Below are 12727 nucleotides of genomic sequence, written 5' to 3'. Positions count from 1 at the left end.
TTAAATTACAATGGACTAAATAATCCCCCTCTGAAATTCAATAATGATAACAACGATAATGATATTAATAACCATCATCGTTTCATCATCATCATCATCATCATTATTTATTATTATTATCTTTATAAATAATGGTTTTGTTTTCAGATAGCTAGCATGTGCAGCAACAGAGCTTTGCAGAATATGTGACTAGTTTGCCATTTTTTTCATGTCATTTTATTAAAGAATGGTTGATTACACACATAATATAACTTTGAGAGGAGGACAATGTGTCAATCCGTCTACAATACAATATAATACAATACATGCTGATTTATATAGCGCTTTCACAACAGCGGCAGCTGTAACAAAGCGCTTAACAAAACAGTTAACATAAAGTAAAATAATAAACACAACACATAACATAAAACACGGACAGTTGTGCAGTCCTAACCACTTTTCCGTCACACGCTTTGTTGTTTGAAGCAGTTTGAGATGAAAGAGGAGAGAATCAAAGTGTCCTTTAACCAGTGGATGAGAGACGTCATGCTCAAAATGTGCACACGTCGGCTACAAGCTAAGTTTCAAAGTCAACAAGAAGCTGTAGCATCCATTGAGGAAAAAAGAGATTGGTTCACTTCTCCTGTCCCATGGAAATCCTTTTCAATTCCAAGCGGCGACTCTCGTTTCCAAATACGCATCGGCGCTCTGCGCCAACGCTCCTCTCTCCTCATTCTCATTAAGATTTTATTATTATTATTATTATTATTTTTACAAAAGCAAACAAATGAGATTTGGTCATGAGTGTTCTTTTTACTCGGTGGTTAACAACGTTTTCAGTCACGGCCATTTGTGGCCATTTGTCTTTGACCCATACTATTATCTCAGTGGTTTCAGTGAGCCTGTTCCTAGTTTGTTTATAATTTTGTTCATTAGGGTCAAGGGTAGGTTGAAGTCTATTTCAGCTAACTTTGGAAATTGCTCCAAAATGACACTTTAAGGATTTGAGATTTGACGTTCATCGATGTATAAATGCGTTTGAAATTAAATCATCACTCAGAATTTAAAAAGCGCAAAGGGAAAAGAGGTCAAACAGTGACATCTCCTGGATTTTTATGTTACTGCAGATTTATCAACGACCCCACTATTACAGATGAAATCCAAAAGGATTGCGTGTGAAAAACACATGTGTACAGTCCACATGTAGATGAAATTGAAGTCACATTCGTTTGCACAGCTAATTCAAATGATCAACTCATCAGCAAGCTCCGAAGACCGATAACGATCTTGACTGTACTTTCATTTTGGTGATGGTGATTTTGGTGGTACTTGTAGACATGAGTATTTTTGGAGGTAGTCATTGGTTTGAAAAAAGTTTGAGGTCCACTGCAATGTACAAAGTATTTAATTTTGTCACAGCAAGAATTGAATTTTCCATCCATGTATTTTCTGTAACTCTTGTTCTCATTAGGGATTGTGAGTGAGATGGAGCCTATAGCAAACTGACTTTGGGCAATGACCCCATACACCCTGGACTGGTCGCTAGCCAATCGCAAGGCACATATAGACAAAAACACATTTATAGCGATAGACATTTTGAATTACTGGATGAAGCAGAGCTCAAAGGTGAGGTTACTTCTAACATCCTCCCTGCTAATGAGTGATCTTATTAAAGGGTTAAACGCTGGCATCTGTCACTGGGGGACTCCTCGGATAGTCAAGTATTCACACCGATGTCATTCAGAGGCCAAAGGTTACAAAGTAAAATTTCAGTCTCAAGGCAAACAGCAACATGAGGCTAAATTCCATATTAAACTCTATACATTAAACCGATGCAATATGAAATTAAAACATCACCATCCGATAGGAGGACAGCATCTTGGGGCATTAACACTAAAGTTCGTAGTTAATTATTAAATAATTGAAGAAAGTAATTCGCGAATAAGAGTGAGTCTGCTTATTTTGTGGCATGAGCAAAAATTATTTCTATCATTAAATAGATCATAGCAATGCCATTTCTTTTGGTAGATCAAAGATGCGCCACAAATTTTTATCTGTTACTGGATATTCGTCAGCGTCTTCTGAATAGTCCCTCCCTCTTCAATAGTCTAATAATATGAACACTATAATATTCTACACAATTCATTTTTTTTTCATGTATTTTGATGTGATTCCAGGCATGTACATCATCAGGATGATGTTCCTCAGTAAATTGAATATTGTGGGAAAATGTCCATATGTCAATCAAGAAAAGGAAACTGTAAAATTATTATACACAGTAGTTTTATTTATTATTTTAAATAAATACAATCTTGTATTTTTTATTTTTTTTTACAATTTCAAGAATCAACCCAAAGTTTACCATTTCACGAAATCAGTATACAGTATACCATAACAACCGATCAAAAATAGATATTTCAAGTCAGATACAACTTGCCAGGTGAAAAGTTATTTTTAGGGGTGAGCTTAATAAATCGTTTATGAATCAATACGGTGTTACGTAACTTTTTGTTGTTGTTGAAATATTGAACTCAATGAACTTTGCAACTCTCAGTAGACACTTGTGTACAGGAGATCATGAGATAGATAGATAGATAGATAGATAGATAGATAGATAGATAGATAGATAGATAGATAGATAGATAGATAGATAGATAGATAGATAGATTCAAAGTTATAGGTAGCACAAACATTGTTTTTATATAATTACGGGCAGATCAGCTCACTAGTCAACCGCCCTGAGGATGACGTCACTGCAGAAAGAAGAAAAAGCCTCGCGAGTTACCTGATGCTCGGATTTGGACCTGCCAGAATCGAACCGACGAACTTGCGGCCACTTTGACTTGACCACGATGTCGCACGATGGGCAACAAAAGGTAGATAAATAATCAATAATCTATTTCGGAATTTATACGATCATTTTCTGTTTTATTGCTACATGAATTGCATATGAAATGATGGCTCGTGAAGCCTTTTTTTTAAAAAGAAAATCAACTAATTTCCAGTCTTAAAGGCCTGAATGTTACGTCATCATAAGAATACAGCATTGCAGTTTCTGTGCTTCCTTTTTTCTTAGGGGAGTTAAGACTCCTCGAGAATAAAGAAACTTTTGACGAGCTAAATGTATTATTCGAAAGTATATGATCAATCTGTTTCATTCATGCCACTTAACTTGGGCCAATGTGCAAATGTGTGCATCAGTTTAGCCACAAAATATTCCCAAAGTGTGTTTGATTGTGTTTTACAGAGCAGCTCTTTGACACTGGTGCTAATGATTGCTTCTGCAGCCATTGGAGGAACTCTTCAATATGGATACAACCTGGCCATCATGAATGCACCCAGTACTGTGAGTTTAGTAACTTGAAAAAAAACGTACAAATCTAGTCGTGCATTATTTTATACACTCACTAGCCACATTAAGTACACTATAGCAAGAACTGTGTGCTAATTTATTTGCAATATTAACTGTATGTGTTTTAAGTGTGCTTTGTATATAGAGGTAGTATAGTAGTTGTGGTTTGCACCGCATCATAATGAGAGCTAATTTTGGGTACTTGCGATGATGCAATGCAATGTCTGGAAAACTACAAGGACCACAACAAACACACTGTTCAATGATTACCTCTGTGACTGTGTCACTCAAATGGGTCAGTCAGATATTTTTTTTTTGTTTCCTCCTGTCAGTCATTAGCTTTCAAGTGTCAAGCAAGTTTTTTGTGGTTCACTAATGCAACTCTGCCAATCTTGCAAATGTTCATCTTCTTTTTAAGGTTTTGTAGCATTACCAATTACTGTGTTCTATACATTTTCTTTTTGAACCAAATTCATTTTTTAACATAAATTGAACAATATTCCATATATTGGGCCGTCGCTATATTCAGTGACTTCTGATTTGAAATGCAATTAAAAGAAAAAATACATAAAATAATAAAATGCAGGGGGCGTTTAGGACAATATACTCAGAACACTTTTTGATCAGCTGTACCTTTAATTAAGCAACAACTGCAGAATGCACAAATGTGAATCTGTTTTATTTCATTGGTGATGGTTAAATTGCACTCTTGATGAATATATGTCTTTGTTTATGGATGTAAAGCAGAGCAAATGATGTCATCTTTAGTAACCCCGTGTTGTCTTTAGAGTCAAAAATGAGTAATGGACCGTGGCGTCTTCTTCTTGCAGTTCATACAGGCCTTCATCAACGAGACCTTCGTGGAGCGCTGGGCCATCCAGCTGGAGAACTACCAGGTGACTCTGGTGTGGACCATCATCGTCTCCATCTTCTCATTAGGCGGCCTTGTGGGGGCTATCATCGCGGGGCCCATGTCCATTCGCTTCGGGAGGTAACAACCACGGAATACAGAAACTCAGAACTGTGATGCAGTGGTGCTCACCAACGTGCCAGGGCAGGTTTAGGTTCCGGCAGACCGAGGGCATTCATTTTTAATTTTTTTTAATTTTTATTTTTATTACATGCTTCCATTGGCCAGGAATCAAGTCGGCTGTGTATACTCCCACAATGGCGCAGACGTCCATTTGTAAATACTAATCTTAATGTTATGTTGATGTGACCTTTAGAAGTACGAAAATACTAAAATAAATAAAACTTCACCCATGCCCAGACTTAGACTGCATTTTGCGGTAGACTGCCCATGAAAATAGGGGCTCGTGTTGGAAATACCCACAACTACTTTGCATGTCTTCGTCTTTGTGTCATCTTCAGTCATTTGTGATGCAAGAGGAGTCGATAAGCAAACGAAGAATTCGTAGGAATCAAATTACTGGGGGATGGTTATTTTTTTTCCCTTGTTTTTGGATTCACGTAGTCGGTTAACAATATTTATGTTGATTGTGGTTGCACCTCTCTGTACCTTGTCATTGAATTTATTCTGCATTACCTTTCTTTTTGCAAGGAAAAAATGTCTGCTGCTCAACAACATTTTCCTCCTGAGCGGTGCCCTCTTGGCTTTGACAAGTCGAGCCGCCGCATCGGTTGAAATGATTATCCTGTCACGTGTCCTTATTGGAATAAATGCAGGTTTGTTTGTTTTGTTTAGTGCCTACTCACTTCCAGTGATGAGAACTGCGATACCTCAACAGCCTCTTGCCTGTCTTGCAGGAATCAGCATGAACGTGCAACCTATGTATTTTGGAGAAAGCGCACCGAAGCATCTTAGAGGGGCTGTGTCATTGTCCTGTGCAGTTTTTACATCCTTCGGTGTCGTGTTAGGACAAGTGGTGGGACTCAGGTGAGGATTTTGTACACTAAAAATAATACAGTGAAACTCCTCTACAACATAACCTAACATGGGTGAAAATACCCCGTAGTGTGAAAAAATCTTCATGCATTAACACCATTCCCACTTTCCTGCCCCCCATACAACGAAAAAAAAACCCTGTTGCGTGATATGAAATCTTTTTCTCTGCTCTTGCCTCGTGAAGAGATTCACTACAACGAAGTCTAATCCAACAGCGACCTCTACTGCTTCGTTCGGAAACGGCAACAGCAACCACCACATTGGTTTACACATGCGCAGTAGTCCAAGAAGTACAGTATTTGTTATTGTTAGTTTCAGATGCAGCAAGAACGTTGCATTGCTAAAATGGCTACAAAACGGACCTTTGGATGTCAAGCAGCTAAGACAAGAAGAGCTCTGATGCTGGAAGAGAGGATAAAAGTGATCAAAATGAAAGACGGAGGAAGCAAAATAAAAGACATTGTCCAAGAAATTGATGTAAGTGACAGTGAATGCTGATCGTAAATTTCGCAATTTCTTTCCCTTTTTTTCTTTCTACACTGACGATATGAAGTGTCAAATAAGTGTATGCTCATACTTATGCACTATTGGAATAAAAATAAAGAGTACACATACGTTTGTGTGTGCGTGTACACATACGTTTGTGTGTGTGTGTGTTTACATCTGAGATCAAATTTGCTACAGTGAAAAACCCCCTGTTGTGAAAAATGTCTTGCTGCAAACATGATTTCGTTGTAAAGGAGTTTCACTGTAGTCACAATAATAATGATAAAGACAGCACGGTGAACTCGTGTTTATCACGTCTGCCTTAAGCGCACTGAAAAATGTATGTTTGTCGTTAAAATAGTAGCATATAATGAATCTTGTAAAGATACGAACACTGGATTTTCAACTTCTAGAGAGATTTTGGGCAGTGAGTCGTGCTGGCAGTATCTTCTGGCAAGTAACGCCATTCCCGGCTTGATTCAGCTCCTAACCCTGCCCTGGTTCCTGGAAAGCCCCAGATACTTACTCATTGACAGGGGGGACAAGGAGGCCTGCATCAGTGGTGAGTACGCTCACAAAAATAACATTGCAGGCTCCGAATGTATTCTTTTTAGCGAAAGTGACATATAAGGTAAAAAAAAAAAAATTTTAAAAAGCAAGTCCTCAAAACAGTTTTCATGTGTTTAGTAATATACTAGTTTCAATGAATTGAAGATAATTAGAGGATGATTCAAATGTTATGAATGATTTAGTTTGCGGCCTTAAAGAGAATCACTTTTAACTGACATCTGTTCCACATTGCCCATGACAAAACGGGCAATTCGGTGGTGGTCTTGCTTCTTCTCAGCTCTACAGCGGCTGCGTGGTTATGATGTGCAGAGCAGCGAACTGGCTGAAATCCTGCAGGAACAGGCCGAAACTAGAGGCATGAGGCCCAGGCGGCCTTGGGAGCTTTTTCGCGACCGCTCGGTGCGCTGGCAGCTCGTCTCCGTCATGGTCATCAGCAGCGCCATGCAGCTGTGTGGCAACGACTCGGTACGACCTTTGCGAATGTACTGTAAGCCTGGCGTAGCAGTGTCACCGACACCAACACGCTGGATCGGATGTTGTGGCCACAGGATCCTTACAAGCGATATAGCAAGTTGATTGGAAATTTGAGAATATCCGCCGGCGGGTTTTGCATTTCCAAATTAAAAATGAATGCTTGTGAAGATGCATACAGATGTGAATGGCAGTTTGGACATTTGTTCAACTACTCTTGACCGCCACAAGTTGTGCAAACTCCATCAAGATACGGAAATAGCGATCTCATGTTGATCGGTTTCATAAACCATGAGAAAACTCGCGAAAACAGCCAAAATTCCACTGTTTCCAACAAACAAGGTGAAAATATGATTGATATCAATTCATGCATGTAGCATTTGCGATGGTTCAATATTTTATTTAACTGTTTCAGGGACAGCGGTCACTACAGTAGACAGCATATCATGTTGCAGGGGTCAAACTCATTTTTTGTCACGGGCCACTTCAAAGTTACGGCTTTCCTTGGAGGGCCGATGTAAAATCGCAACGTTATTTATTACCCATGACAATTTGACATTTCGGTCCAGATTTCAGCAAGGATCATGAAGCTTGACACACATGGTTTGCTCCCACGGGCCACATAAAATGACGTGGCGGGCCGGATCTGGCCCACGGGCCTTGACGTTGACACCTGTGTGTTTCAGGGTGCGTGAAAGAGTTAATAACATATTTTGTTCATTTCTATGAAACATTTTATGAATATTAAGGTTGAAACATTCACAAAATAATGAATTCCTATGACTTTTAGAGGCACGCATGTTATGTTTAAGTGGATTGTGATTATGAGGGGCTCCTTGGGCAGGGGGTGGGGACCTGGGCCTGAAAGGTGTGAGAACTTTGCAGTGTTTCTAAGATTTTGGTTACCTTAACTTTATGATTAGATCAAAATATGACAACAGTACGATGCAAATGAATAACTCGCTGCTGGCAATGTCAATCAAGACTGAGTATTCTGATACTGCTCTAGTGTTGGATCTTATTAGATTGTACAGATGTAGCTAAAGTTACGGCCGGTGAGTTTAAATTCCTTGCATGCTTGATGGATTTAGAGACGGGAGCATTAACTCCATTATGTAATCAACTTTGAATGGCAGGAACCCTTTGTTTGAATTTCAGACTCGCACTATTAATTTGCGTGTGTGTGTTTTTATAGTACAGTATACAGAAGTATATAGCTGTCTTAATTAGGAACACATTTGCATCTGATGATGTCATTCTCCTCTAAATGTTCTTGTCTGCCTTCCAGATCTAATTTTATGCATCTTATGTGTTTAAAGAGGCTGGAATATCGACTGACCAAATCCAGTATGTCACAATCGGCACGGGCACGTGTGAATTCACAGCCTGCATCATGTGTGTAAGTCGCTCACATAACGTCGGCGGAGAAGAGGGGTGTGTGTAAAGTTATACGATATGGAATTCTCCTCACTATTGTGCTTGTAGTGAGAAGTGGGGTGGAACTGCACGGCGTCACGCTGAGGACCGTTGTGTATTTTAGCTACAGGAGAGGGGAAATTGTACTCCTGATATGACATGATTTCAGAACCTGCTGATTGAGCGGAAAGGTCGGCGGTTCATGCTGATGGGAGGCTTCATCCTCATGACTGTCTGGGCTGTTGTCTTCACCATTGCTTTGTCTTTGGAGGTACTTCCATTGAAAGGGCTTATAGAATCAGCTGTGTGTCACAGTACATGTCAAGTGGATATTAAAAAAACCCCGACACAAAATCCATCCATCCATCCATTTTCCGATCGGCTTTATCCTCACGAGGGTTGCGGTTTGCTGGAGCCTATCCCAGCCGTCTTCGGGCAGTAGGCGGGGGACACCCTGAACCGGTTGCCAGCCAATCGCAGGGCACACGGAGACGAACAACCATCCGCGCTCATACTTACAGACAATTAGAGCATAGGTGTCAAACTCAGGTCCTGGAGGGCCGCTGCCCTGCATGTTTTCCAAGTCTCCCTGTTGCAACACACCTGATTCAAATGATCAGATCATCAGCAAGCTCTGCGCAAGCCTGACATTGAACCTGTTCATTTGAATCAGGTGTGTTGCAACAGGGAGACTTGGAAAACATGCAGGGCAGCGGCCCTCCAGGACCTGAGTTTGACACCTATGATTTAGAGCATTCAATCAGCCTGCCATGCGTGTTTTTGGAATGTGGGAGGAAACCGGAGTACCCGGAGAAAACCCACCCAGGCATGGGAAGAACATGCAAACTCCACAGTAAAAGGCAGGAGCCAGGATCAAACCCATGACCTGTGCACTGGGAGGTCGACGCGCTAACCACTGGACTACCAGGCCGCCTGCCTGAGGTTTTCATATTAAAAAACAAAAAGAGAAAGTGAATGAATGAATGAGCCTAAAATAAATAATTGAAAGTTTTCCCACCATTAACGTGACCTATAACTCATACAACTCAATCGAAGAAGAAGAAAGAAAAAGAAAAAAAAAGAAAAAGAAACAATTGAAATCACATCGTTGCACAAGTGTGCACACCCTCTGATTACTCAGGGTCTGGCTGCGTTCAGAACTAACCAATCACATTCAAACTCATGATCCTCTGCTAAATTTATAATAGCTCTGATTAACCCTAAATAAAGGTCAGTTGTTCTAGCAGGCATTCCCTCACTTTTTTTTCTTCACATTGTTCCGTTAATACCGATTAGTATTTGAAACTTTTGATAATTCCCTCCACTTTGAATCAGGCTCCTGTTCCAGCTGAGGAAAAAAAAACAAAAAAACCCCAAAACAGAACATGATGCTGCCACCACCATGCCTCACTCTAGGTATGGTGGTTTTATAAATCGAATGAATAATCGACAAAGTTGCTTGATTTCATTTCATTTTCATATCACAAAACCTGGCGTTCAAACAGGGGCGTATAGTCTTTTTTATGTTTTTTAATCCACTGTAGATCATGTGAAGAAGTGTAGAACAGTCCAAGCCAGGGTGGATGTTTTCTCCTCGTTAAGTGTTTATTTTGCATGACTTAACTTTGACCGTTCACACTGTGATTTTGCAACAGCACTTAATACCGTGGATGCCTTACCTGAGCATGGCCTGCATCTTCACCTACATCCTCAGCTTCGGCATGGGACCAGGTCAGTGGAAATCACAATAATTGTGGTGCAAGCATGAAATGTTAAGGTTCTTCGACTTACACAGTAGGCCACTCGGATATCGTTCGTATTTGATCTGCTATATTTCAACCCCCGGACAATTATTAGGAGGACTGTGAGGTGCAGGAATGATCAGGAAATTACTCTTTTTTTCATGTTATTTATTAATGTACAGTTACAGTATCTTGTAAACACACAGTGATGTGCACTTATAGCTGGTGTGACCGGAGTACTGCCCACGGAGATCTTCAATCAAACTGCTCGGCCGGCGGCCTACGTGATCGCCGGCTCGATGATGTGGCTTAACCTCTTCATTGTGGGAATGATCTTTCCATTTTTAGTGGTGGGTGCACGCGTGTCACCATGTATTGTACAATACTGAAGTGTTACCAGACCCGTAATAGTGCCGTGCATTTCAGAAGGATGCATGTCCCCCCCCCCCCCCCGGGTTTAAAATAAAACGTTTTTTATTTTATGGCTTTTGTCTTTAAACTATTTGAATTGGTGGTTATTTAACCTGTTTTGAAATGTTGAATTTTGCAGTACTTTCAGTCTCTCCGTTTTTTTTACTTTGTCTTGCCCATTGTTTTGTATTTGCAATGTTGAAGCCATTTATTCTGATTTGTTTTATTTCTTAAATTATTTATTATTAGATTTCTAATCACCCAATGAGCTTAATGATTATACGCAGTGTAGAAAATGGATAGATGGGATTTTAAAATTACTTAATTATGCACCACAACTGACAGAATTTATTTTTTTTACCACACAGAAAGCCCATTTCTCACAGTAATTATAATAATAATAATAATAATTATTATTATTATTATAATAATCAGGGTCTGATAATAATAATAATTATTATTATTATTATTAATACCGGCCGAAGTATGACAACTGTCTGTCTGACACTGGCACAGACTTCAGCTCCTTGGCTAGAGTTTGAGTAGTAAAAAAACCACATGCCAACTTGGAGTTATCGTCTGCTCAAAGACACACTTTGTTAAATCTTCCCTTTTGTGTTTTCTCTTTCCAGAGTGCGATGCGGCAGTATTGTTTCGTGCCTTTCGCGGCAGTGTGTCTGCTCTCCGCGCTGTACGTCGCCCTGGTCCTGCCGGAGACCAAAGGCAAGTCGTTGTCAGCCATCACCGGCGAATTCCACAAACACAACTTCAAAAACAAGGAGGGAGTGCACAGCGGTCAGAATCAGTATCAGCTGGGTGAAGTGTGCACATCCACTGCATTGTAGAAGCCTGCTGTCACCGCACCCAACTTTAGTCTCATAGAACTTTTTGTATTTTCACCTATTTGCACTTTGATTCCAATGCCACAAATGTTCAGCTTACTCTATAGCAGGAATAAATATTTGTGTGTAAATGTACAAGTGAGACCTCCAAATGATATTGGATGGTGGTGTGACGGACAGGCCTTGTCATATAGAAGACTGTTTCCTTACATTTTTTGGTCTAGATAATAACTTTGGTACCAATTAAGTGAAATTGGTGTGCGTCATCCGGAATTACACTGCAAATGTCCACACACCATTCATTTCAGTGATGACCGTAGATCACGAGCTTGTGGTTTGCACACATTTTAAAATGTGTTTATTTATCTCATCACGTGTTTTGCATTGTGTTTTCAACAAAAGCCAATTAAATATATATTGTGTTATCCTTGTATTCGTATGCCACTGAAACAAACCGATGGTAACAAGTCTTTTTTGAGACATTCAAGCATCAGCGTGCAGTGAATTGATGTCATTTGTAACACCAAACCATGCAAAAACTTTATTTTCAGTATCTACAGATATGTTTTGAATGTATTAATTAAATCACAGAAATTATGCATTACACAGAGACTGAATGGGATTTCGGTCACATTAATGTCGAAAGTTTGAAATTATTTTTCCAAAACCTGGCATCCCAAAGGTCACTAAATTCCTTCTGCATCTCAGTTGACAAAATGTATAAATAATCATCACCCTTATAAGTGCTGTTTTTGCAGTTTAGTTCTTTTTTTTTAAGTCTTGACTTTTTACGGGGGCGGCCCGGTAGTCCAGTGGTTAGCACGTCGGCTTCACAGTGCAGAGGTACCGGGTTCGATTCCAGCTCCGGCCTCCCTGTGTGGAGTTTGCATGTTCTCCCCGGGCCTGCGTGGGTTTTCTCCGGGTGCTCCGGTTTCCTCCCACATTCCAAAAACATGCATGGCAGGTTGATTGGAAGCTCTAAATTGTCCCTAGGTGTGAGTGTGGGCGTGGATGGTTGTTCGTCTCTGTGTGCCCTGCGATTGGCTGGCAACTGATTCAGGGTGTCCCCCGCCTACTGCCCGAAGACGGCTGGGATAGGCTCCAGCACCCCCCGCGACCCTAGTGAGGATCAAGCGGTTCGGAAAATGGATGGATGGATGGATGACTTTTTACGGGCGAGTGGTTGGCGTGGCAATAAACAGAAAAGAGCTGATGACAAGACGATCAACAGGCATGATGCCGCAGGAGAAGCCTTCTGATGCCACCTGCTGGAGACAGACAGAAAACAGACCCATGACAGTTGCACGATACTGTACAGCGTGTGCGTGCGCGCGTGTGTGTGTGTGTATACACGCACACACACACATATATTCATTCTGGCCTCCCTGTGTGGAGTTTGCATGTTCGCCCCGGGTCCCCGTGGGTTTTCTCCGGGTACTCCGGTTTCCTCCCACATTCCAAAAATAATGCATGGCAGGTTCATGGAACACTTTAAATTGTCCCTAGGGGTGAGTGTGAGCTCGGATAGTTGTTCGTCTGTGTGTGCCCTGCG

General features: G+C 40.6%; 1 protein-coding gene across 1 annotated transcript; it reads left to right on the top strand.

Moving 5' to 3' along the window:
- Positions 1-2831: 2831 nt before the first annotated feature.
- LOC147201181 (solute carrier family 2, facilitated glucose transporter member 11-like) lies at positions 2832-11594 on the top strand. The gene is given in 12 exon segments (XM_086117359.1): positions 2832-2855; positions 3227-3325; positions 4162-4322; positions 4893-5017; positions 5099-5228; positions 6137-6285; positions 6571-6758; positions 8053-8163; positions 8350-8451; positions 9836-9911; positions 10145-10272; positions 10966-11594. Coding segments are annotated over 12 exon segments (1506 nt in total). The 3' UTR covers positions 11179-11594.
- The last annotated feature ends 1133 nt before the right edge of the window (positions 11595-12727 follow it).

Source organism: Hippocampus guttulatus, chromosome 8 (assembly GCF_054856545.1).
Source record: "Hippocampus guttulatus isolate MCC_2025c chromosome 8, RoL_Hgut_1.0, whole genome shotgun sequence".
NCBI lineage: Eukaryota > Metazoa > Chordata > Actinopteri > Syngnathiformes > Syngnathidae > Hippocampus > Hippocampus guttulatus.
The sequence above is the reverse complement of the archived record's forward strand: the minus strand, read 5'-3'. Positions and strand labels throughout refer to the sequence as shown.